This window comes from Contarinia nasturtii, unplaced genomic scaffold (genome assembly GCF_009176525.2).
Source record: "Contarinia nasturtii isolate CC-2019 unplaced genomic scaffold, AAFC_CNas_1.1 Cnas_scaffold_695, whole genome shotgun sequence".
In the NCBI taxonomy this organism is placed as follows: Eukaryota; Metazoa; Arthropoda; class Insecta; order Diptera; family Cecidomyiidae; genus Contarinia; species Contarinia nasturtii.
In genome coordinates this window covers 962,573-988,165 of record NW_022198046.1, presented here as the reverse complement: position 1 = coordinate 988,165, position 25,593 = coordinate 962,573, and the positions used below count along the sequence as shown (strand labels likewise).

The window sequence follows — 25,593 nt, the reverse complement described above, 5'->3', positions numbered from 1 at the left end:
CAAATCCAATTTAAAACATTTCCATCACAAAAAAAACCGCGAAAACTTGTAAATATTCACAAAACATCATATGAATCGTTTACTTAAGAACTGTCATTGACAGTCATTTGACATTTGTCCGTTTGGGCTAGTGTGCGTTTTGTTCATATATTCGACCAACTTCAGTGCAAAAGTCACGTTGAGACTCTCTTTCCGCTTTGAAAACTGACAGGCGAACACATATAAAAATGGTAAGCGAAAAATAATTACAAAAAATCAGAAAAATCTTCGAAAATTTTCGCAAAAAAACTTTTTCAGTTGAAACAAACTTTAATTCATCGGTGGATATTATCAAAATTTTCACGATTTTATCGATATTTCTATGATTTTTGTGAAGAATTGTGTGTTTGTTGTTTAGAAGTGACTTGAACAATGCTTATACAGTGGCAAAAGTGTATTGTCAAAACCGCCGATTTTTTTTTTCAATTATTTTCGTGAATTATTACTGTGTTTTTATAAAAAAAAATGTTTTCTTTGTTGTGTTTTTAGGCCAAACGTACAAAGAAGGTTGGAATCGTAGGAAAATATGGTACCCGTTATGGTGCCTCACTACGTAAAATGGTGAAGAAAATCGAAATCACCCAACATTCGAAATACACATGCTCATTCTGTGGCAAGGTAAGCACGAATTCGTGTTGCGACGTGTTCAATTCAATTATATATTTACTTTCGCTCCGGAACATTTTGAGTTCAATGAAAAATTGGTGGATTATTCGTCCATTTTTTTAATGGTTATGTGATTTTATTCTATTTTCAGGATTCCATGAAACGTGCCTGTGTTGGTATTTGGTCATGCAGCAGATGCAGACGCACCGTTGCTGGTGGTGCCTGGGTTTACTCAACAACCGCTGCTGCTTCAGTCCGTTCCGCTGTTCGACGTCTCCGTGAAACCAAGGAACAATAAATACGTTTCGATACAGTGTATTTCTATAAATTAAAAAAAAAGTTTACTGGAAACAAGTGAATGAAATCAAACAAAAAAATTGATTGAAAAGTGATATATTGTTAAATCCTTGTGGTTAAAATACATATATAAATAACTTTTCAAGCAAATCAGGTCTTTTATTTTTGGTAGTTGGTTTTATGTTCTGTTTCAGATATTACCTCACCATGAATATTCTGTTAAAAGTGAATACGTGTAAGGTGCTTACGGAACCTCTCAAATTTGATGCGTCAACTTGAATGTCAAGCTTGAAAATATCTTGTATATTATAAGGTTTGTGTTCGGTGCTTGATTCCAATAAAATGAACAAAGAAAATCTTTTGCACAACATCTGAATTTGATACGACTGAATGCATCTTTTTATTTTGAGTATATTCAGAGAATGAAAACGGAAACTATTCAAATGCTATCAAATAATAAGAGGAAAATGAATACAATTTCATTGGCAATATGGAATAATTGTTAAACGTTGTCAAATGCTCATTTAAATGAAATGTGATTTTTCAATTAACCTAACCAAAAATATGGAAAAAATAAACAATTATTTTCCGTACACTCTAGCGCATTCTTCTAACCAAGCCTTTTTGGCTCTATCAGGGTATTGCATATTTTCCCTATAATATTTTTCCATTTCAGCATAAAATTCTTCGTCTGTCATTATTTCCTCTCCAGCGGCGCCAACATCAATATCATCATCATCTTCGGCGGTTAATATATTTCGATTTGAAGCATTGGCATTGAGCAGTGGACGTTCAATGGTTGGTGGGTCTTCGAACGGTCGAAAAAATTTGATAGTCTGTCTTTGTTGAATTGGGGTTTTGTGATTATTAACTGATATTTGATGATTTGCTGTCGAGTTATTTGTGCAATTGTCTATCACTGCAGGCGTCGCTGGTAACGTTGTATTCACTTGCTTATGTGCACGATACTTATCGTTTAAATTCGGTTTAGTTGGATATTTTGGATCGATTGGTATTGTCCGTGAGCATAATTGAAATGGCATCAACCTTGAACATTCATCTACTTCCACCATTGGCTCTGGGATCCTCTCCAAAATAGAATTTGTCCTCAGATGTACTGGAATTTGAGATTGCCGATATTGTCTTTCTCTTTTTACATCTTTACCACGTCGTGCTGCAAACCAACTTTTCACAAAAGATTTCGATAAATCCAATTTATTACACAGCATAGACAACTGTTCATCACGCAGATATTTATCTTTTTTGTAGCTTTGTTCCATTACTATTCTTTCCATGGCGTCTAATTGTCTTTGGCCCCAACGAACTAAGAAACGATTAAAAAAATAAAAAAATATTATATATTTTTCTGATCGTTTTTTTTTTTAATGAGGTTTACGTACATTTTGATGGTGGATGAATCCCTTGGTCATGCGACATTTTAATCGTTTTGTGAAATTTAACAAATGAATTTCGAATGAAATGTTAATGAAAGAAAATACAAATTTGGTACAAATGATAGTGCGTGCTCTCACTAACGATTTCAATGTCGTCCTATTATATGTGCGTTATGAAAATGAGCTAAGGTATTATATATATTGACATCTGTCATCGAAACGGTAAGCCAAGCATATCAAACGTTCAATTAACTCATCTATGATCGATTTGTGACACTGACTTTTTTAAAATACACAAAAATAATAATTAAGAAAGCAAGATGAGTATTGATTCTAAATTTCGGTCAAAGTCCATAACATACAAACAAACAAACGAATGTTTCACGTGGAAATGATTTCCAATCAAATAGTTTACATTTTCTTTGCGCCAACAAATTTGGACAATGCTAAATTTGTGGATGATATTTTATGCGATGTATTTCATTCTAATTAGTGTCCAACATTAAATCATGCCATTCATGAAACACCGTCGCACATCTCTTTTCCTTTTCAAAATCACCAATCTCTCGAATTTGTATTGAATTCTGCTTTTGCCCATCACCAAACCGATAATCATTCTCACAATAATACTGTCAACAAGAAGAGAGATTCCCGTGATTGGCTTATATTATAACCGTTGCGAATTTCCACATCCTTTTATAAAATATTACTCAAATATGTGATTTCGTTGGCACATTGTTAACGTACTAGCAATCGTACAGTTTATAAGAAATTGAATAAAAACAAACAATTATTTTTTTTGTTATTTTATTTTTGCTCTTAAAATGAATGGTATTATAAAGTGAAAATGTTACAAATATATACATTATTTGACGGATATTCTGATGATTCCATTAATGCTTGTGAGTATTTTGAACTCTTATTCAAGTTATTTGTATTTAAATTGAATAAAAAAAAAACATATTCTCATCAAAATTCAGTTGAAATGAAATCCAAATCATGCCAACTATGAGGAAAATAGCAATCTTCTTGTTCCTTGGTCCTGGTTAACATACATATACTATCGTATTTATATTTATTGTCAATGATCACGTTATAGAGTGACATTGGAATGGTCAATATTTGGGGATTAATATTCACTTTCTCAGCACCGTTTTTTGTGGTCGAAATAATTGCTTCTTCCAAGCACTTCATGTTAATCAGATAATTATATCGATCTGGATGTTCCTCTTCAACACACGAAATATCGAAGTAGATTCTTAGCTTTGGACAATGTTTGGCCAATGTTTCACCAATTTCTTTGACGAATGAGTCCTTCTTCATTAGATTCTTATATTTAAACACCTCCAAATTGGAAAGTTTTTCAATGAATGTGAAATCCTCCATAAACATTGGTGAATTGATCAAATGAAGTTCGGTCAAGTTGCTTTGTTCAATCTGGATTTTTTTGCTGATTTCATTTTTTTCAAACTGAATGTTTACTAATTTCAGTGTCCGGAGATTTTTTGCTTCATTTATGAAAAATAAGCAAACCTCGTCGAAATCATTTGCAACTTCTAATGCAGAGCAATTGATGCTCAAATGCTTTAAACCACGAATGTAAGGAGCGAGCTGTTCCAGTTGATACCAATCGATCAATGCATCTCCACAATACTTCAGATCGAGTTCAAGTTCCTCAAGTCTATCTGGTGAACAGTGGTCGATGATTTTTTGAACGGCAACCACAAACCAACGTCCCTTCTTCACTTCAATTCTCAATCTTTTTAACGATTTTCCGAATGTTGAGAGAATTTTTCCCGCAACCGATTCATCGTTTACTGCACTACATTTTGACATGTTCAGTGTTAATAATTTTTTACCAATCGAATAAGCTCCAATCAATTGTGTGAAATAGGGATCTCTTTTAACATCAAGCTGGTGGAATGAGTATAAGTCTGCGATGTTCAAATAACGAAAAATGTTTAGAAAACAATCTTGGTTAAGTAAATATTTCATTCCATTTCGCATAGGTTGTACAGGTGAATCGTATCTCCGTATTTTTGTTTCGGGTGAGCTCAATTCAATATCCATTGATTTTCTCTTCATTTGAAATATTTTCGAATTAATTTTTCGATGCATTCTGAATATTTGGAATCGAAAAGTTGGAATGTTTCTTTAAAAAATCACTTTCTTCAAACCACTGAGTTAAGCTAGATTTAGATGTAGATAGATCTACATGTAGTCTGCAAGTCAAATGAAAACTGACGAAATTTTGAAAAATACTGGCTTATATAGAAGAAATTTGTAATTAAGAAAATTAACAAATGAGATACTTTCTTTCAAATGTCATTAAGATTGTTAGATATGTTAATTAAAACCAAACAATATTTCACCCCAATAACATTATGTGAGGTAATATCAAATGGTTCTAATGATCGATATTATAAGTACCAATAGCATTACTACCTCCACTTTGAGTTAACTTTTGAGCCCTATTTAATTAAAGGGCAAACCTTCTCCTAATTACTCCCATATTGAAATCCTAGCTATTTGTTCTCCTTTTGACATCATTCTTAATGAGATTTTATGATAAAAAAATTCGCAGAAACACATTAACCACCCTTAAGGTTAATTGATAACAAATTAGTTGATATTACCCATTACTTTTAGAGGTAATAAAACGACACAATCTCATTACATTACGTTTTTTGTTCTAAATTTAAAAATAAACAACTTGAAAAGGCTCTTAATCAATAATTAAACATTTTTTTGTGATTTTTTCAAAATTCCACCTGGTGGCCAAATTTTGAAAATTTCAGAATGTTATGCTGGATTATTAATTTGGTGCCCAAGCAAAAAATATGCAAAAAACCTTCTCACACAATTTTCTCAAATATTTCATATAACTATTTCTCGCAAAACCTTCCCGCCAAAAAAATAAGATTCAATAACACCAACATCAGCATTTTTTGCGACGGTTTCGGAATAAGGAAAGATTCTCTTCTAGTTTGAGTAAGTAGAATACTACGACATGAGAAATATTCACACAAATCAGGGCAAAATTTGGTTTTTGTATATTTTTCGTTTCAATTTATTTGAAATCAAATTCAAACATTCTACTATTCAAATTTAGAATTGTCGAACCCTGCGATGTGATTCAAATGAATGACATTATGTGAACTGTCATCTTAACTTAAGGAGCACTCGATTATTATTATTGGAAAGGACGCACATATGAAAATATATTCTAATCTAAATAAAAAACCATTGCTGCACTAGAATCAGGAAACTATTGTTGAAGTAACTGGGTAAGCTAAAGCACATCTAACGAAATAAGTTTATTCCAATAACTAGAAAAAAATCAACTCATTCATAAAATAGTAAAAGATTTTAACAACCAAAGTATTCTGGAACATCTATTCAAAAGTGATATAAAGTGACATTGCTGAATTATATTGAGATTTTTTTCAGCCAGTATGCTTTGATTGATAAAATAGAAAACAAATCAGTAAAATTGTTTAAACATTTTTCAGATAAATCACAAATGTCACATTCAGTTGAACCGATTGCCAAAAGGCTCCGTCAAAGAATTAAGACTGTTGAATCAAAAACAGCGAAGAACAAAAAACGAACCAATCAATTGCTAGCATTGAATGATGATTGTTTGTATGCTGTTTTTCAAAATTTGAACATTGAAAGCTTGTGTCACACTGCGAATGTATGCAAACGAATGAGAAGTGTTGCCGAGCAAGTGTTTCATCGTTACTTCAGAAATTCTTGCTTCGTGGTTGACGAAAACCAGTATCAATGGAGTATGAGTCCGGAAAATTCAAATTATATGTCTGGCAATATTATCAACAAAACTGTACTCCGTCGTATTCTCTGCAAATTTGGTCACTTGATGACAACTTTTGATCCAGTTATTGGATTTTATGATCACTTGGGTATTAAGTGTGATGACATCCTAAAATATTCTTCGGAAAATTTGAATCATCTACGATTAAGAGGCATAACAATTAGTTCTGAAGAGCTTGCACCTATCATGCCGCGATTGAAATTTTTGGGATTGAATGATTGTGAAATCGATTATCCAGAAGTTTTAATGCATCATTTTCCAAAGTTGAAACATCTCGATTTGCGTTATACAAATATACGGCCCGACACACTTGCCAATATCCTTCGTCTCAATCCACAGCTGAAATATCTAGAGATGAGGGGGCTTAACGATAGCGAATTTATTAGTGTCATCACAGAGAATGCCAAGGACTTGGAAAAATTAAAATTCGAGTTTTGTTACGGATGGAAACCGCGTGATGACCATGTCAACGATATTCTTCTATTTAGCAAATTGAAAAAATTAAAGGTTTTCGAGTTCATTCAAGTCAAATACGCTTCAATTGCGAAATCAGGAAAACTACTCATAAAATCATTTGCAAACGAAAATATTGCAATCGAAGAATTGTCATTAGGTGGCTTTTCATTTGATGCAGACGACATTACCAATTTGGCGAATCAAAAAGCATTACGATATTTATTTGTGAGTAAAGTTAAACAAATGAATGACTCCGATTTAGAATTTACTATCGAGGTTACCATTACTGAAGAGTTTGGACGTAACGTTCTCAACTACCGCTCAAGCTACAATCACTTTATGTGGTTTGTTTACAATGGTGAAGTTTGGAAAGTTGAAAGAAGTGAGTTTTTCTGGGTGCCATAATATAGATTTTCAAATGACGGAAGACGACTACGAATTATTGCTGGATGACTTTCAAAATTCTGCTAGAGAGAAAAGCCAAAAACTCAGCATTTACATCGGTCATTTTGGAGAGAAAATTGCTCGTGAAATACCTGAAAGTTTTGAAAATGAAGAACAACTGGAAATTGAGTTAGCAGAAGAAACTTTTTATTTGTCTGAAGACGAGTAAGATTCTGATGTCGAGATAGACTTTGTATAAGAATAAAAACTTAAGTTTTTTTTTATATTCATCTGTATTATTAGATAAGTTCTAAGCAAAAAAAAAACAACATAAGATTTTATCTCTGTTCTGAAAATTGTGAGTCTAACTAGTATTATAGTTTTAAAAAAATCGTTGCATTGAATTCACTTTAAATTTTAATAAAAATAAAGAGTCTTACGCGAGTAAGACGAACTTTTCCGCACGGTGGTAGTTGCGTATTTTATAAAGCAAGTTCAAAATAATATTTGTTCGATTTTTCAAGCCTTTCAAACGGCGTAAAGTTCGAGACCAACAAATATGTTCAAACCTTGGCATCGAAATATTTTTTAATTTAATAGCAGAAGAACTCGCAAAAGATTCTTCACACTTTCATGATGAATCTATTTGTACGACATTTGAAAGTATTCTATTTTCTAATAAAACACTATAAAAAAATATGTCTGACGTTAATTTGGCACTTTGTTAAATAAAGTGTAATAATGTTGAAAAACAAAATAAAAGTTTCATACTTTTTTCAATTATTTAAAAATACACGTAAATCACCATAAATTTATATACAAGTTAATTTTGCCATAAAAACTATTTTTGAAACACTTTTCATAACTAAGGTCACAAAAAATTTGGATTTTTGTATGGGAGTACAGGTTATTTTTTTCACAAAAAAATAACATTCGGAGGGTTTGGAGAAATTTCAACCAAAATTAAGAGTACCTTCCATACAAAATATTCGTTTTTGAGCCAAAAATTGAAAATTTTGTATGGGAGGTACCCCTAATTTTAACTGAAATTGCCTAATTGAAAGTGAGGCTATGTTGCACACTTTTTGATTCAGTTATTTTCGAATATTTTGAATTCAAATCCCACAAAAATGAAAATGATATTAATGTTCACTTAAATTAACATTTAAAAATATATTTACATTTATTTTGTAAATATTTTCTGGTGTTTTGTACATTTTTTGAGCAATCAACTTGTTATCATTGTGACAAAAAAGTGAAGTTATGTTAAACCATAACCATTAAATCGAAATAGTTCGGCTTATTCACATGCCATATGAAAAACTGAATTTGTTCAATTTTTCATTCAATTGCAGATCAAATTAACAATAATACTGTTATCTGCACCTTTGTATCTTATCTTTAATCAAAAATGAATAACTTTTGGACATTTGTTCAATTTTTGAAGAGTAACTGAAATCGTTGTTGATCGCTAGATTTGATTTGATAATACTGGGAGTTTTATTTTGGTGAAAACAAGTGCCGTTTTTTAAAGAACCTTGTACACTGAGTGAGACGTCTATATAACTCAAATGTGGATTTCAATGCGAGTGAGAAAGGCAAACACATAAAAGGCTCACTTTTAATACAAACTTTTTTAATTTAATTTAACTTTATTGAAATTTTTAAGCTTTTTTACATTTTCTGCATTATTCTGAAAAAATATTCACAAGTTTTTTTCTTCCTTTTTACATTACATCAGAATTGATAAAATACACATTTTTGAAAAACAATTGATAATAAATCAAATAATGAAATGAAATTGAAGAAATCATCACATTCTTACTTCAACAAGGTATAAAATATAAAATGAATTGAACAATGTTCATCAAATATTTGAAAATTATGAAGTAGGTACGATTTTTTATAGAAAAAAATATAAATGTTGACTTCGTAAACGTACCAAATATGTATTTTCCTTTTGAATCTGTATTACCTATATAATCCTAATGGTCATTTGTCATTAACAGATCTCAACTAAATTCGTCACTTTTCTAATGTTGACAACACCAATACATTCTTTTGTATGCGTCACAACATACCTGCACTTGTGGTTATGCACGTGTGTGTTAATGACTAATTAAAGTACGAAATACAACCCATCTTCTGCAATTTGCATGCATTTACTTGATGATGCTTAATGAGAAGTGGGTGGAGTTTGTTGAAAATTTAGGTATAAAAGGAGCAGTATTTTCAAGAAGAATTCACTTTTCATTTGGAATTTAACTGTTCAGCATCTAACAAAAGTTATTCGAAAAAATTCGCAAAAAAATAAAATTTAACTTAGTTTCAAATTATCTATACAGTATTGAGTGAACGTTTAATAGCAAAAGTTTTTAAAAATTGCCAAAATATATTCGAAAATAAGAAAAATAGATTGTCATTGTTCAAATTCATGCAGCATCGATTGAAATTGCTCTTCCACCAAAGTAAAATAGTGAATTAGTAAAATAAATCATACAAATATTTACAGAAAATCTAAATTTTTTGAAATAAAATTATAAAAGAAGTTTTGCGCGATACTAATGATGGACTTCAACTCAAGTAAAAACAAGATGGTTGCACCTGCTTCCGATCTCCCAATGTCAAATGTATCCAAAACAACATTGGATGGTCAGCCATTAGTATTGGAGTCTCAGTACGAATTCGATGCGGCTGCGGCCTTGATGCAGTTACATTCTAACTCATCCGGAAATCAGGGGATAGTTGAAGCGAATGATACAGCCGTAGAATCAGCACCATCCAGCTCTCGACTTCAAAATCACTATCGACCATCGATCCCACGATCACAATGCCTTCGGTATAGAAAATATAAGATGGGACGCTCTGAAGAAGAGAAAGTCAATATTATTGTTGAAATGATCAATAGTCACCTACCTAGTTATCAAATGCTACCACTGGACATTTTGAACGATATTATAAACGATATGGATGCCACACTGGAAAGAAAAAACGTTCCAATAAAAATAAGTCCAAACCAATTAATAGAACTCTTTGAACCTGATTCCGATTCCTCATTGTTAAATACATCCGAAACAACAATTCAAGAAATAGAATCTCTTTCTCCGGCCGAAATAATTGCGGTTGAGGTTTAAGTGATGTTTCAACAGTCACGCATACATCAGGAGATGGTCTTGGAAAACATAGAAATGCCGGTTGAAGCATCAACACCATCAACACCATCGACATCATCGGCCCCTCAGCTTCCGCCGAATGGCCAAAAAAACAAAGGGCTGATGCGTTCAACGAAAGATGGAGAGAATATAACCGAGGCCAAGCGTTATCAGAAGGAAGATGCCAGAATTTTGGATAATTCACCTCAAAAGAAAGGTGATCTTTCGTTCTGCAACATCGTTGCATCGACGCCGATAAGAATCCGAGTTAATAATACTGAGCCAACTATGACCATGAAAACAGTGAAGGCTAAAAAGGAAGCAAATGGAAAAACGGCCAAAAAACCAAATACGAACGAAGTTGCTGTGAAGAAAGATCCCCAGCCTTCAACCTCGGCAACGGACACATCAACACGACTGAACTTGACAACGGTAACTATGGATGAGTTACCAATGGTTGGCAACTGCAAGGGAATTAAACGAAGCAAGAAAAAGATGTACCGTGGTGGCGTTCGTGCTTATTATCATTCGAAAATTGGTGAGCAAGATTTACAGACGAAATTCGTTGATGAACTTTCGGGGTACCAAAATGAGTTGCGGTTCCAAACAGAAGTGTATAAAAACGTCTCCGAACGACGACAACCGCACACAGAGAAATTGAATCATTGGTCAGGAAAAATACGTGATTTAAAAATGAGAATGGGATTACTAAATGGGACCTCTTCACCCCGAATCAATAAACCGATTCGTACAACTCCATCATCCATAACCGAAGAAGGCTTAAATCTAATAAAAGTAAATCAAACTATCATTTCAGCTAAATTAGGTGAATTGTTTGATAAATATCAACTTGATAAAGAAGAAAATGAGAAAGAGATTTCTCTTGTAAAGCAGCTCGATGAACCGGCGAGAAAAAAAAGAAAGATGGTACACCAAACTAAAGTAACCGCAAAAGAAAAGACGGCGAATGCGATTGGTGAATTGATAGAGAAATACATACCTGACAATGCGGTGATTCGAAATAGATTTATAGACACTGGTATATACAGCATAATTGGCGAAAAAGCAAAGGTTAGGAAACCTAATAGAAAACGTTCCGAGAAGTAAAAATGTGATGATTTCTTCAATTTCATTTCATTGTTTGATTTATTATCAATTGTTTTTCAAAAATTTGGATTTTATAAATTTTGATTTAATGTAAAAAAAATTTAAAAAATTGTGAATATTTTTTCAGATTAATGCACAAAATGTAAAAAAACCTAAAAATTTCAATAAAATGAAATAAAATTTAAAAAACGATACTTGTTTGCACTTAATTAAATCTCTCAGTATTATCAAATCCTGAATTTACATACCGAATAATTTTTTGATTTTTTTTGGATTTTTAAAATCTTGTGATTAACAACGATTTCTGTCACTTTTCAAAAATTGAACAAATTGAACACTTTGAATCGTACCCAATTACACATTATTGTCCGTTGTTCATTTTATTTTAAATCTTTAAAATGTTCTTCAAATGCATTATACATTTTACCAACATAGCTAACGCCTTATTAAATGAAACGCTTTGAAATTAATATAAAATAAAATGTCTTACATCCGTAAGATGAACTTTTGTGATAAACACTGTGATCCACAACATGCATTTATTACGTATCCTTTACCGTAAATATGAATTCATGAGAAAACTGAATCTGATATAAATTTGGCGATACAAATAATTTTGATAGACTTTTCAATGCCTGTATGATATCATAATCATGTGAAAATTTGCAGATGTTATTTTTTTCACAAAAAACTAACATTCTGAAAGTTTGAAGAAATTTCAATACAATTGAGTGATACCTTCCATACAAAATTTTCGTTTTGAGCAAAAAATCCAAAATTTTGTTCAGGAGGTACCCCTATTATGCATTGAAATCTCTTCAAACCCTCGGAATGTTATTTTTATGCGATAAAAATAATCCGTGCAAAGTTTCAGCCAATTATGATATCATACAGGCCATCATACAAAAATCCAAAATTTTTGAAATTTTTGTATGAAAAGTGTGTCGAAAATTCTTTGTATCGCAAAACTAACGTCATATTTGGTTTTCTCGTACCGAAAAACCCCCCAATACATATTTTTGAGTGTTTAAGAAAACATTAAATATAATTTTTTGAAGAAACATTGATTTTTTCCCATGGATGCCCATGGGCATCACACCAGACATGACACTTCACTCTATCAACCAAAGTCGCTCAAAATCTAATGGTTTCTATTCCTCGGCACCCCCAATCATCTTGTGAAGTCAGATTTTGAATTACTTTTCTTGTTTGAAAGTTATCGTGTTAACAAATTTTTGCGTACAGGGTACAGGATACAGGGTACAGGGTACAGGGTACGCACATACATTCGGACATCGAAAAAACGCTAGATTCGTGTTCTATGGCCCCAAAAACACCCAGGAAACACATTTTTGATGGGTGTTAATTTTTCGACCGATTCCAATACTTTATCTTACACACTAGGTGTGTGCGGAAAAGTAAAATGAATAGTAATTAAAATTTCCAAAGAGTTTCCATGTTTTATAAGCGCCGAAGAACTTTTTTAGTTCGGTTATGTCATTTAAAAAAACCATCGTAGTTTTTACACGAATATTTATCATATTTATTGCCAAGTTGTCCAGTTTTCACAACAAGTGACAAATCAATTAGGATTATTTGTATGGATTTTTGATTAAAAAAAAATTTCTTCTTTGAATTTAGTAACAGTTTCTAAATACTTACTAGGACCAAGAAGGAGTTGGTGATTTTCCTTCATATGAAGTGAGTCTACTGTCAAACGTCAATATATTATCGAACCCTTCTATGAAATGTACAGTGGCGCCACTTTTTGGTACTAAGTAATTCCATAGAAGGGTTCGATAAAATATTGACATTTGACAGCAGACTCACTTTTTCACGAACTTCTTTCAAATATCAGAATATTGAAATGCATATCTTTATTGATTTTATTGGGATAGTCCTTGGTTTTATTTTTCAATAATAATTGTCTTGCTTCAATATCGAATGAAAACCATATTTATCGATATAAATTTATTCTGATCTTATTGTATGATATAGAAATTAAACAATGAACACGTTTATATTTTTTTCCTGAAATAAATGAATGAAAGAAAGATTTTTATTTGATAAAACTAGAGCATCAATAATAATGGAATTTATCACAATAAATGTTTTATATATAGTACAGCGACATTAACACAGTTGTAACATCCTATGCCCATTTCACATGAGTTTCTTCTCTTTAAGTCTCGTCGTTTAAGTCTAATCGCTTAACAATTGCATAATCTCTTCGTAAGACTTTCCTCTTGTTTCCGGAACGAAAAAGTATCCAAAAATGGCATTGACTAATGATATGATGCCGAGAAAAATAAAACAAAAATGCAAATCGACATATTCCAAAAAGCTGGGAAACACCAATCCGTAGCAAAATGAAAGAATCCAAATCACAGACACAACGACTACTAGACATGTGTGCCGAATCTGAAATTTGAAATGTTGTTCAAGTAATTTTTGTATTTGATATGGAGAATATGCTTACATTTTTTTGAAAAATTTCCGTTGGCAAAATATATGGTATTGGAAATAGTCCCAGACAACTGAAGAAGATTATGCATGAAAAACAAAAGGGTGGCATCCACTCGTATTTTGGTTGGCCCATCCACAACAAACAATAAATAGAAAATGCGAAAAAGCTGGTTGCAGTTAAAATCGATGACCAAATATATAAAGTCTGCAAAGTAATTCAAACGGATTATGGATTTTTTTTGCGAATTTTTTCTTCATAATACATACCCTACGATTAATTCTTTCGATAACATTCAAGAGCAATACATTTGCAAAAATTTGTGTTATGGAGATTAAAAGTGACGAATTTTTCGAGGACAATGAGGAGCCAGTTTTCTCAAATATATCTGTAACATAGGCAAGCATAGTCCAAGTGCCGGAAGTAATACTCAATAAGAGTATGGTGAAAGCAATTGAAAAGGTTTTCCTTGCCTGGGGAGTACCTGAAAGAAATGAAATCGTGAATTTTCAGCTATAATCAAAATAACATTCATTTAGTTGAATTACAAAAATCTCCAAGAGATAACGTTGAATTCTCCATGTTTTGATTGTTGGCCATTTCTTCCAATTTACCCTTTTCAACCGTTTCATTTTTCATTTTCGGAATAAATTCATCGTGCTCGGGTATATGTGTATTCACTGTACTTCCTTTGTAAAATGTATGTGCTTTCAGTGCATGCTAAAAGTTAAGAATTATAGAATCTTTAGTGACATGATTAATAGTATAAATGTGTATCCTTTAGAAGAGCAAAATTGAAATCACAGCAATTCATTGGTTCTGCGAATTTATTTTCTGGTCATGTGTGCTCACAAAACACTAGTAGACTACTAATAGTAGTAGAATTGTTTAAATATGTTGAAAAAACATTTTGGTGTATGCGTTTGTCTAATTCAGTGATCCGCGGTCCACTTGTATCGAAACGATAACCAGATTTTTTTTTTAACAACGACCTGTTTACATGCATAAGAATGCAGCCGAAATTTCATAATTCATAAAATAAGTTTTTCAACAATTTTGTTCGATTTTTACGAAACATTTTTAATTTACGGCGTCGTAGAACGATTTTTGGGGATATTGTTTTTGTTTCGATGCAACTAACAAGTCGAGGGCAAAGCGCAGGTTGTTTGATTGTTCTGAGACTTCATCGTCTGAAACGCTCACTACATGTATGGCCGCATGATTTTCGTTCAACCCTTTGACTTATTTTTCGGCCAATTTGTTTCTTCAATTCATAACGAATTATTCGTTTCGTTCAGCAAACAAATTGGCGATAATTGCTTTCTATCGCTCTTCGAATATGGTAGCAATTAATTTATAATTGTACAACTTTGTCTTCAACTGTTCGTGATTAGACATTTATCTTTAAGTACATGTTACCTTGTATGAAATTTAATGAACGCAACGGTATCGATTAGACGATTACTTAGTTTTACTATGGGCGATGTGAATCGGTCGAAATAGGAAAATTTCCTGGATTTCATAGTTATCATCTTATTTTTGATTTGGAATCCAAATTTGATTGATCCATTATCAACGATCTGTTTACACGCATCAGAATGCAAAAGAAACTTCATCATTTATATAATTAAGTCTTAGTGAGTCTAACTGAGTTAGGAACCACTGGTATGAGAAAAATCAAGCACATGTATATAGAATGAACATAAAATACAAAAATAGGCCTTTCGCTGTTCAGTTTGCCACTTATCACTGTATATGAAGCTATCAATTATCAATCACTGTCAAAAATTACTCTTTTTATGAGGCTATAATTTCTAAAACAAGATACCTTTTCTTTTTGTCGTTTTTGCCAATATTCTGGTGAATCTGGCAGTAGAAACATCGCAATCATAAAAATGATGGGTACTATAAGTTGTATTTTTGCTTGATTTAAACAGCTTAAGTAGTTGCCGATAAAGAACGAAATAATGACACCCAAGTTGTAACCTATATGATCGATAAATGATTGCGTTTATGTCGATATTTTTATATAATTAAATCAAATTACCTGGGTCATAAATACTATTTAGAAAACCACGAACATTATCGTTGCAAATTTCGTTTATAAACGACGGAATACCAATAACGAGTGCACCCCCAACAATACCGCTAAGTATACTCGATGCATACAATAAAAAAACGTTGTTTGCATAGATGGTGAGCAAAGCACTTATCTAAAATAATATTAATACATAATTCACGATATTTTGTTGTCGATTTTTTTAATATTTTGGTCAGTTCTTACGATCAATGGTAATCCAAATAAATGTATTGTTCGTTTAATGCCACACCATTTGCTCACGGACATTATTGCAAAATTTCCGAAAAATCCACCAATATTGACGAGTGACACAACGAGCGTTACCTCATCTAGAGTTAATGGGCCCGTCGAAAATGTGCTATTCTTATTTTGAAGTTCACTGAAATTTATCATGGCCCAACCACTCTGAATACCAAATGCCAGCGTCAGCAAATTACCTGAGAAAAAAAAAGAAATTATGGACTGAAACACGATAAATAATTGATTGATATTCGGTGAACTTACAAATAAATATAGCAGAAAACTGTCTTAAGACTGGCGTCATTTTGCACATTTTTTGACAAACAAATAATTATTTTTCGAATTAATTTTCATTAGTTGTAATTACAGTGTTTGAAAATTGACATTGTTTTTGGTCGAAATTCAAACATGTATTAATGATTGATACGCACACGCTAGTGTTCGACTTTGTCATAAAAACAATCAACACTGATAAGATATGGGCACTTGGCCAGACTCGACTGCAATAAACACCAAAGCAATCTTTGCAATCAGTGGTTACAAGAACAAAGTTATCGAAGAACTTCAGTTTTATGTGATTGGTGATGATTCTTTGGCTTCACATATGCTTTTTTACTGTTTCCAAAAGCAAAGTACATTGGCGCAAATCAGCAATAGGCATTAGAATTTTAAAAAATGAAGTTAAAAGATAACCTTTAACGGTCAATGGGTAGAGAGAATAAAGTTATTACTATTATTCGTTTCGTATCCATAAGCAAATCTCAAATTTTGACCAAGTCAGACAAGTAGATACACCATTTTTGATGAACAATTGCTATCGGTTACTATGAATATAATTCATTGAATAAAACGTCGAAATTCCCCGTTTTTGTTTTTATTCATTACAAGAACTATTTTTGGTGATTTATTGTAAATAAGTAAATACACAATTACATTCGTAGCAAATGACACTCGCCCTGTAAAATTCCAGTAGCTCAATCTATAGCAGATAAATGATAAGATAACGAACATATGTTTGTTCATTGTTCAACTTACATCGTGTGTTTACACTCTAAATTTTTTTCTACGACAAAGTTCAAAGCAAGCAAAACATAAATTAGCGGGAAATCGATTCTAATTTGATCATTATTATTAATAGTCGCTTATATTTGATTGAAAAAACTAATTCGGTATATTTACTGTTTGTCCGTCGATCGTAGGTGTTGGATGACTTTCTGTTGCCATCTTGGTCCACAAAAATGCCAGCTTTGGCCAAAAAATCAAGGGAGGTTGGGATATTTTGATATGAGAGCCCAAATGTATAGTCCTGCTTGCGTTTCTCATATCTGAATTTATCATTTTCAGCTATCTTACGGATCGATATAGGAAATACTTTTGTACTACTTAAATTACCATTTCGTGATTAAAACGTGAAAATGACATAATAAAAACAGCTGTAAGATAACTTGATGTGAGAATGTTGTATTTGCCTTATAAACAATCAGTCTCCTTGTGACCGGTTTTATCAATCCAGACAACGTCTATTTGTTTTTCCCATTGTTTTTTTCACCATTTACAAATATTTTACTTTTATGATATTGCAATTCATAGAAATATTTTTTCCGTGTCGAATTTCGTTGATATATCTTTTATTAAAGTCTTAATATTTATCAACATTTTGCAAAATAGTCAGAGCTGGGACAAACATCAACTACCGGCTGTTCGTATCCAGCTCTGAAAATAGTACAATTGTTAAAAGATCATGACTGTCTTAAAAAAAATATTCAAATCAAATATATTAAAAATTTCAAAAAAATAATTTCAAAAAAGATATTTTTTAACTTTTAATATTTTGCTCCTCACTGAAGAGGAGCTCTACATACTCCTCCGGCTCCTCAGGACGCTCCTCCTCACATATATTTCCCTTGGAAACAGTCTCTCTTGGTGCGGAGTAGAATGAACTTCTATCGTTTACAATAATTGTTTTTCTTCCTAAGACTAGTATTCCATATAAATCATTGCTGATAACAATGAAATCAAATGCCGCTTGCCGTGCTGAATCGCGTCACTTTTGAATGTGACCCATTGGTTGCATTGGGGGAATAATGAATATGATATCATTTTTTAAATACATATAGTCCCATCAACACAGAAGATGAAGAACTTTTTGTCTTATTTGAACGTGTTAGTGTTAAAAATGGAAAAATAATGAATAACAATGCCTGAATTTTATTTGATTTTGAAAACAAAATTGAAGCAATTGAAAGCATCATACAGTTTACACCGGCTGGATATTTTTTCAAACATGTCACATTAGAAATATATTTTTAGGTAACCTTCCAGTAGCTTAGATCTGTGATAAGAAATCAAAATAACAGCTGTTTATTGCACGTCAAAAAGTACGATTCTCGGAAGATTTATAGATATTATATCTTATCACTTTATTTTGCAATCTGATGCGCTCTATAAATTCACGTTTATATCTTGCTTAAGAACATTCATAACAATCGATCTCCATTGAATCAAGTCGGGTTAATCAATTAAGATAAATTAGTTTGTGAATTCTTATAAAAAATGTTTAAATTTTCACCAACATTCAAACAATTTTTTACTATTACCTGTTGTGAGTATCTGTAAACGAAGTTCCAAAAATAATACAATTTGATTAAATTTGCTTTTTCTAGGTAATTTATTAACATTATCATATGGTCTAACATCCGGTTGGGCTACAATCAATTTCAATGAGCTTCAAAGTGAAAATACAACCTTTCCAACTGGCGCTTTAACTTTGGAAGAAGGTGGTTTGGTTGTTTCACTCCTAAGCGTTGGAGGTTTCATTGGTAATTTTGCCATTCTACCAATAAGTCAAATGATTGGAATTAAGAAAACAATTCATCTCTTTGGTGTACCATTGATTGTAAGTTTTCTAACTGAATTGTTTTCACTATAAACATTTAGATTAAGTTAACTAGGTATATCTGTTTACATAGTTGAGCGCAGTACTCATCATATTTGCACGAAATATTTATTACTTGTGAGTAATGGTTTGTTGCACAAAATTTTTTTTTTTTTTAAACTAAAATCAAATAAATATATAATAAAATTATTTTATGGCAGGTATGTATCTCGAATATTTAGTGGTTTAGTGGGAGGTGCGTTGTCCGTCGGTTTGCCTTCTCTTGTAAATGATATATCTCATTATGAGTAAGTGAATTTCTCAATTATTATGAAAAATCTATTGAAAATTAAACGTTCGTGTGATTATTCATAGAGTAAGAGCATTTATGAATTCAATGTACGATCCGTCTTACAACTTTGGTGTTATTATTTCCTTTTTTATGGGAAATTACTTGAGTTGTATCGATCAAGCAAAAACTCTGTTGATTGGACCAATTATATTCATCACCATCATGTTTTTACTACCAGAATCGCCAGAATATTTGTCGAATCGAAACAAACAAAAGGTACAATTGAGAAATATATGTAAATCGTTGATATTTTCAATCATTTTTTTTAATTTAGCAAGCATATAAAGCACGCAAATTTTACAGAGGAAGCATTGCAGTAGTTGAAAGCGCCGATTTTTTTCAAAAATCACAAAATGAAATCGAAAAAGGAAAATTAATTAAGAACGTTGAAAATGATGATCTAGACTCAAAAGTGACTCTTCGTGATTTTTGTAAGTTCCATCCACTGTTCACTTTAATTTAAATTTAATTTTTACCGATTTCAAAATGTTGTTGCAGTAACTCCACAAGCACGAAGATCCATTTTCATCTCGTTCACGGCACTCACGTTAAATTTTGCCTCGGGCACAGTGGTTATCCTAAGTTACGTAACGGATATATTCGAAAAAACCGGATCATCAATGTCAGCCAAAAATTCATCGCTCTTAGTTTCGATCACACAAATTATAGCCAATTTGATATTTTTGAGCATTGTCGAACGGATCAATCGAAGGGTCAGTACAAATTGCAGATATAAAACTATTAAATAATTACTAGCTGTTGTTTACATAAATAAATATATGTTTATTACAGACACTTCAAGTTAGTTCATCATTACTAACTACAGTCAGTTACTTCTTGTTTGGTGCATATTGTTTATTATGGATTGATCGCCCCGAGTACGATTGGATGCCTCCGTTTTGCTTTGTATGCATAACATACTTCAGCTGGATGGGACAAAATCCAATACCTTTTATCATTACATATGAAATATTCCCGAAAAAAGTTTGTACACCTTTTGAGAGCAAAGTTTAAGATGTTAAAATGTGACTTTGATTTTTACAGATTCGCCAAACATGCCTTTCACTTTCTGTTTCGTTGGTCTGGGTGATTCAATTTGTCCTTGGATCAATATTCCCATCGTTTCTTGAAACATTCGGTCTATTCAATACCATGATCACATTTGGTGTTATCAGCTTATTAAATGCAGTTTTTGGTATAATTTTTCTTCCAGAAACGAGAGGAAAATCTCATATTGAAATTATGGAACTCTTAAATTATAATAAATAATTAAAATAGAAAAGAAATCTCTATAAAGTTGTACTATCGCTTTATTCTCGCTGATTTGTTGTGATATCTATTGGAAATAAACATAAATTTTGATTGAAACGAGTGTTTATGATATGCTTTATACGGATATTCACAAAAATGTTGTCTATACGATTTGTCTATATAATGTTGTAGCCAGCTAAATTCGGTTAATTTTATCAGTAGTCACGAGTTCGATAGACACCGTATACGATTGACTATTTTTAGAAATAACACCCACACGAATTTTCCAATGAGCCAAATTCATTCACTTCAACACGTATAATCAAAATAATTCGGACATTCGAATCAGTATTCCGACGTATTTTTGTGACATTCTTTCGATTTTCTCCTTTTGAGCGACAAAAAAACACAAATTAAACAGACACTTTACCTATATTTATTTTTTTATTTGGCGTCTGATTCAGTAATACACTTTTTTAGTTAGCGCAGCAACTTAAAACGAAAACCCAACTAAAGAAAATAGATTGAAATTAATTTTTTTTAAATTATTATGCAATTTTTAATCATTTTTTGAACAATTTCAGTCTGAATAACAAAATTTTAATTTAATGCAAGAATTTCAAACATATTGGTTAAATATAAGATGAAAAAAAGAAGATTCCACACAATAGCCAATCGAGAAATATGAATTCAATTTAAAATTTACGTTGATGAAGCATTTTTAGCCAAGCCAAATGCGGGCATGAACTAACTTTCATGCTGTAAATTAAATAGTTCCTCCAACTTTTATTTTGCAGAAAATCACAAATAAAACAGAAGTGAATTATAAAATAATCTTTATTAAAGAAATTAAGATAAAATTAAATTAATGTGAATAAACAAGTGAAAAGAGCGAAGCGAAGTGAAATATTGTATAGAACAGTGTGGATATTTTTTTCGTGAACTATTACGAAAAATGTTCACATTCTCACCAATTTTAAACCAATTCCTTGCAATTATTTTTTGTAAGTGCCGTCTCACAAAAAGATTGTTTAATACAATAAGTCATAGTCAAATGAAGTGAAACAATATGTTTTTTTTGTTTATAAATAGGTAATTTATTGACATTATCATATGGTTTAGCTAGTGGTTGGGCAACAATCAATTTCAATGAGCTTCAAAGTAAAAATTCAACATTTCCAACTGGTGCTTTGACATTGAAAGAAGGATCTTTTGTGATTTCACTCGCCAATGTTGGTGGATTCGTTGGAACTTTCGCTTTTTTACCAATCAGTAAATGTTTTGGAATAACACGAACAATTCATCTGTTTGGACTACCTTTAATTGTAAGTTCAATGTTCCGAAAAAAAAATCAAATTGTTGTTTTTTAACACAAACACATAACATCATTTTAGTTAAGTTCACTACTGATAATATACGCAACAAATGTGATTTATTTATATGCATCGAGACTTTTGATCGGCCTGGTTGGGGGTGCTTTATCAGTCGGCATTCCAACGCTAGTAAATCATATATCCTACGACAAGTAAATTACATTTTTTTTTTTTTTATATTACGTAAAATAAATTAAATGTTCCATTTTAATGTTTCAGTACTAGGGGTTGCCTGAACTCTATTCTGGACCCCGCAAACAATGTTGGACTTATTATTTCATTTTTCACCGGAAATTATTTGTGTTGCGTTGATCAAGCAAAAACACTGATGATCGGACCGATCATCTTCATCAGCATTATGTTTTTACTACCAGAATCTCCGGAATATTTATCTAAAAGAAATAAACAAAAGGTAAAACTCAGAATTATGGTGAATGTCCGGATTTTCAAGTTTGATTTTAACTTGCCAGGAAGCCACCAAGGCTCGCAAATTTTACCGAGGTAACATTTCAGAGACGAAAATTCTTGAGAACGCCGAATTTCATCAAAAATCATCACTATGTGAAATTGAAAAAGGAAAACCAGATGATAAAAGTGAAAAATTATCGGTCAAAGATTTCTGTTAGTTACACTTAGTAATTTATGTAAGTAACTTGGTCAATTTTGTCTAATAAATTTAAAAATCATTCATATTTTAGTCACTCCACAAGCAAGTCGAGCCATTTTCATTTCCTTCACTACCGTCATATTAAGCTTTGCATCCGGACCGGTGGTTATTTTAAGCTATGTAACAGACATATTCAAAAAAACCGGATCATCATTCACAACTAAAAATTCATCGCTCTTAGTTTCGATCACACAAATTATAGCCAATTTGATATTTCTATACATTGTTGAACGGATCAATCGAAGGGTTGGGACAAATTTTTATTTTAAAAAAATGTTTGATTTTATAGTGAACATGTGATCTTTGCAGACACTTTTGATTGGTTCATCACTACTAACTACAGCCAGTTTCTTATTGTTTGGTACATATTGTTTATTGTGGATCGATCGCCCCGAATACGATTGGATGCCTCTGTTCTGCTTTGTATGCATAACATACTTCAGCTGGATGGGACAAAATCCAATACCTTTTATTATTACATTTGAAATATTCCCGAAAAAAGTTTGTACACAAAGCCATTTGAGTGCAAAGTTTAAGATGTTTAAATGTGACTTCGATTTTTTACAGATTCGTCAAACGTGCCTTTCACTTTCAGTTTCGTTGATCTGGGTGATTCAATTTGTCCTTGTATCAATATTCCCGTCGTTTCTTGAAACATTCGGTCTATTTAATACCATGATCACATTTGGTGCTATCAGCTTATTAAATGCAGTTTATGGATACGTTTTCGTTCCGGAAACAAGAGGGAAGTCCTATTGTGAGATTATGGAAATCTTAAGTGATAATGAATAAGTTGGAATGATTTTAGTTGTAGATGGTGTTACTTTTACTCATTTGTTGTGATATTTTTTTTTTTTTTTGAAATAAAAGTAATTTTTAACCTAATCACATTTTTATACAATCACAAAGTCCCTAAGGTCTTTTTGTTGTGTTTTTATGTAAAAAAAATTTTTTGTTTGGCACTTCGTTTACTACAATACTATAATGAATGAAAAAATAAACATTTTTTAAAGCGCCACTTTAAGCGTTCCGTCAGAAAAAAGAGAAAACTAAATTTAAATTGTTTGATTGAAAATAAAAACCGAGATGAATTATCAACTAACTAATTCATGAAATTCCAGCGTTACATCACATTTTTCGAATCAAATGAGTGATAAAAAAGAGATTTTGAAGTAATGCGATAAGAATGTAATGAATAATTCATATACATGTATATATGTCTAGATCGCATGTACCGAAATCATCGCATGTTGCTCAATTTAATCAGCAGTCACGTAGTAAAGCATTTGATATAGAGTGGAAGTTACGAGCTATTCTTAGATAAAAGAGAAAACTACTCAAACGTATCTATCAAACAGTCATCAGTTGTTAAGTAGAAAATATACAGTCAACACGGTCACATCTATCTCCGGCAAATTTACTGTCTGACATTCGAATAACTTATTCGGAATAAGTCATACATTGACAAAAAAATGTTTGAGTTTTCGCCTGTGTGCAATCAATTTCTGGCAATAATTTGTTGTAAGTACATTTGATACTGAATATTTATATAATCTTGTATAAAACAGACAAAAATAAAAATAAAATTATTTTAAAATAGGTAATTTACTGGTATTTTCGTTCGGTTTGACGTCCGGTTGGACCACCATTAATTTAAATGAATTGCAAAACGAGAATAGCACACTTCCAATGGGAAAACTCTCTACGGGCGAAGGGTCGCTTGTTGTTTCGCTATTATTTGCAGGAGGTTTTGTTGGTAATTTTCTGAAAATTGAATGAAAAAATCGTATTTTATAGGTATATTCTGTATTTAGGAAATTTCGTAATTTTACCCATAAGTAATTACATTGGGATAAAAAAAACGATTCATCTGTTTGGAGTGCCATTAATTGTAAGAATAATTTGTGTGACCTACATAAAATGTGAATAATATTGTGGATATGTGTTTCAGACGAGTTCTCTGCTTATTCTTTATGCCAAGAATGTATATTGGTTGTATGTATCGTAAATTTCTGAATTTATTGGTCCTTTTGCTACAATACTGAATTTTTCCCTTTACATTTGAATTTTACAAGATATACATCAAGATTTTTGTGTGGCCTAATAAGTGGTGGACTGGTTGTTGCTATTCCTACATTTATAAATGAAATATCAAATGATAACGTACGTGCGGCTCTCAACTCATTTTACGATATTGCAAATAATTTGGGAATGATCATTTCATTTTTGCTTGGAAGTCTTTTAAATTGGACCGATCAAGCAAAATGCCAACTAATTTTGCCGATCATTTTTCTATGTGTCATGTTTATATATCCTGAATCACCTGAACATTGGATTAAACTACGTCAAGAAAAGGTATCCATCGCCGAAAAGAGTCAATTTTTTAAACTATAAATTCCATGAATTTATTAATTTAATCATTTTTAGTCAGCGAAAAGGTCATGCCGATTTTACAAAGGAAATATTTGTACACTAGAAAATGTTCAGTTTCTTCCGAAGCATGAGTGCATCGATGCAGAATATGAACAAACAAAAGTGCACACTAACAAAGATGATTCAAAGTTAACGTTCCACGATTTTTGTAAGTGATGACCATTTACAATGACAACACACCGTGTTTATTTAAATACAATTCTCATTCTTCTTTTAGTGACGCCAAAAGCAAAACGTTCTATTTTTATTGCATTTGTGTCACTAGTTATAAGTTTTCTATCGTGTGCGACAGTGATGCTCAGCTATATAACGAATATTTTCGAAAAGACTGGATCGCCGTTTTCATCAAAATATTCATCATTTTTAATTTCACTCGTTCAACTATTTGCAAATATTATCTTTCTAAACATTGTTGAGCGGTTTAAACGAATGGTATGTCGTAGAATGTATTTGTCTTTTCTCATTTTCTTATCATAACATTGTGTTCTTTATTCGTTGATATTTCAGACACTTTACATCTGGTCATCGATTCTAACTGCCATAGCGTATGTTGCGTATGGCACATATTGTTGGCTATGGCTTAAGCAA

General features: G+C 31.8%; 7 protein-coding genes across 7 annotated transcripts in view; 5 read left to right on the top strand and 2 right to left on the bottom strand.

Moving 5' to 3' along the window:
• Window positions 1-94: 94 nt before the first annotated feature.
• On the top strand, window positions 95-1,092 carry LOC116341460 (60S ribosomal protein L37a). Its single transcript, XM_031768573.1, has 3 exons — window positions 95-230; window positions 529-657; window positions 797-1,092. The coding sequence occupies exons 1-3, from the start codon at window positions 228-230 to the stop codon at window positions 941-943; spliced, it is 279 nt and encodes a 92-aa protein (XP_031624433.1). The 5' UTR covers window positions 95-227; the 3' UTR covers window positions 944-1,092.
• On the bottom strand, window positions 1,051-2,524 carry LOC116341459. Its single transcript, XM_031768572.1, has 2 exons — window positions 2,343-2,524; window positions 1,051-2,266 (listed from the first exon to the last, which is right to left on the bottom strand). The coding sequence occupies exons 1-2, from the start codon at window positions 2,377-2,379 to the stop codon at window positions 1,524-1,526; spliced, it is 780 nt and encodes a 259-aa protein (XP_031624432.1). The 5' UTR covers window positions 2,380-2,524; the 3' UTR covers window positions 1,051-1,523.
• A 2,991-nt stretch (window positions 2,525-5,515) lies between these two features.
• LOC116341054 lies at window positions 5,516-7,478 on the top strand. Its single transcript, XM_031767907.1, has 2 exons — window positions 5,516-5,623; window positions 5,849-7,478. Exon 2 carries the CDS (start codon window positions 5,860-5,862, stop codon window positions 7,030-7,032), a length of 1,173 nt encoding a protein of 390 aa, XP_031623767.1. The 5' UTR covers window positions 5,516-5,623; window positions 5,849-5,859; the 3' UTR covers window positions 7,033-7,478.
• A 5,791-nt stretch (window positions 7,479-13,269) lies between these two features.
• On the bottom strand, window positions 13,270-16,471 carry LOC116340969 (facilitated trehalose transporter Tret1-like). The gene is made up of 8 exons (XM_031767753.1): window positions 16,319-16,471; window positions 16,019-16,251; window positions 15,782-15,947; window positions 15,563-15,720; window positions 14,283-14,454; window positions 14,004-14,218; window positions 13,750-13,941; window positions 13,270-13,691 (listed from the first exon to the last, which is right to left on the bottom strand). Exons 1-8 carry the CDS (start codon window positions 16,365-16,367, stop codon window positions 13,473-13,475), a joined length of 1,404 nt encoding a protein of 467 aa, XP_031623613.1. The 5' UTR covers window positions 16,368-16,471; the 3' UTR covers window positions 13,270-13,472.
• Window positions 16,472-18,524: 2,053 nt separating this feature from the next.
• Window positions 18,525-20,649, top strand: LOC116341146 (facilitated trehalose transporter Tret1-like). Its single transcript, XM_031768052.1, has 9 exons — window positions 18,525-18,656; window positions 18,718-18,950; window positions 19,024-19,067; window positions 19,151-19,237; window positions 19,305-19,497; window positions 19,556-19,712; window positions 19,780-19,994; window positions 20,074-20,265; window positions 20,326-20,649. Exons 1-9 carry the CDS (start codon window positions 18,608-18,610, stop codon window positions 20,548-20,550), a joined length of 1,395 nt encoding a protein of 464 aa, XP_031623912.1. The 5' UTR covers window positions 18,525-18,607; the 3' UTR covers window positions 20,551-20,649.
• A 467-nt stretch (window positions 20,650-21,116) lies between these two features.
• LOC116340965 (facilitated trehalose transporter Tret1-like) lies at window positions 21,117-23,410 on the top strand. The gene is made up of 8 exons (XM_031767750.1): window positions 21,117-21,536; window positions 21,625-21,857; window positions 21,927-22,057; window positions 22,125-22,317; window positions 22,376-22,526; window positions 22,604-22,818; window positions 22,882-23,073; window positions 23,140-23,410. The coding sequence occupies exons 1-8, from the start codon at window positions 21,488-21,490 to the stop codon at window positions 23,362-23,364; spliced, it is 1,389 nt and encodes a 462-aa protein (XP_031623610.1). The 5' UTR covers window positions 21,117-21,487; the 3' UTR covers window positions 23,365-23,410.
• Window positions 23,411-23,801: 391 nt separating this feature from the next.
• Window positions 23,802-25,593, top strand: part of LOC116340529 (facilitated trehalose transporter Tret1-like) — a 64,442-nt gene continuing 62,650 nt past the window's right edge. Inside the window, exons 1-8 of the mRNA XM_031767079.1 lie at window positions 23,802-24,093; window positions 24,173-24,328; window positions 24,387-24,463; window positions 24,524-24,567; window positions 24,648-24,927; window positions 25,000-25,153; window positions 25,223-25,437; window positions 25,513-25,589. Coding sequence (XP_031622939.1) covers window positions 24,045-24,093; window positions 24,173-24,328; window positions 24,387-24,463; window positions 24,524-24,567; window positions 24,648-24,927; window positions 25,000-25,153; window positions 25,223-25,437; window positions 25,513-25,589 — 1,052 coding nt within the window. The 5' untranslated portion in view covers window positions 23,802-24,044. The remainder of the gene's footprint in view (window positions 24,094-24,172; window positions 24,329-24,386; window positions 24,464-24,523; window positions 24,568-24,647; window positions 24,928-24,999; window positions 25,154-25,222; window positions 25,438-25,512; window positions 25,590-25,593) is intronic.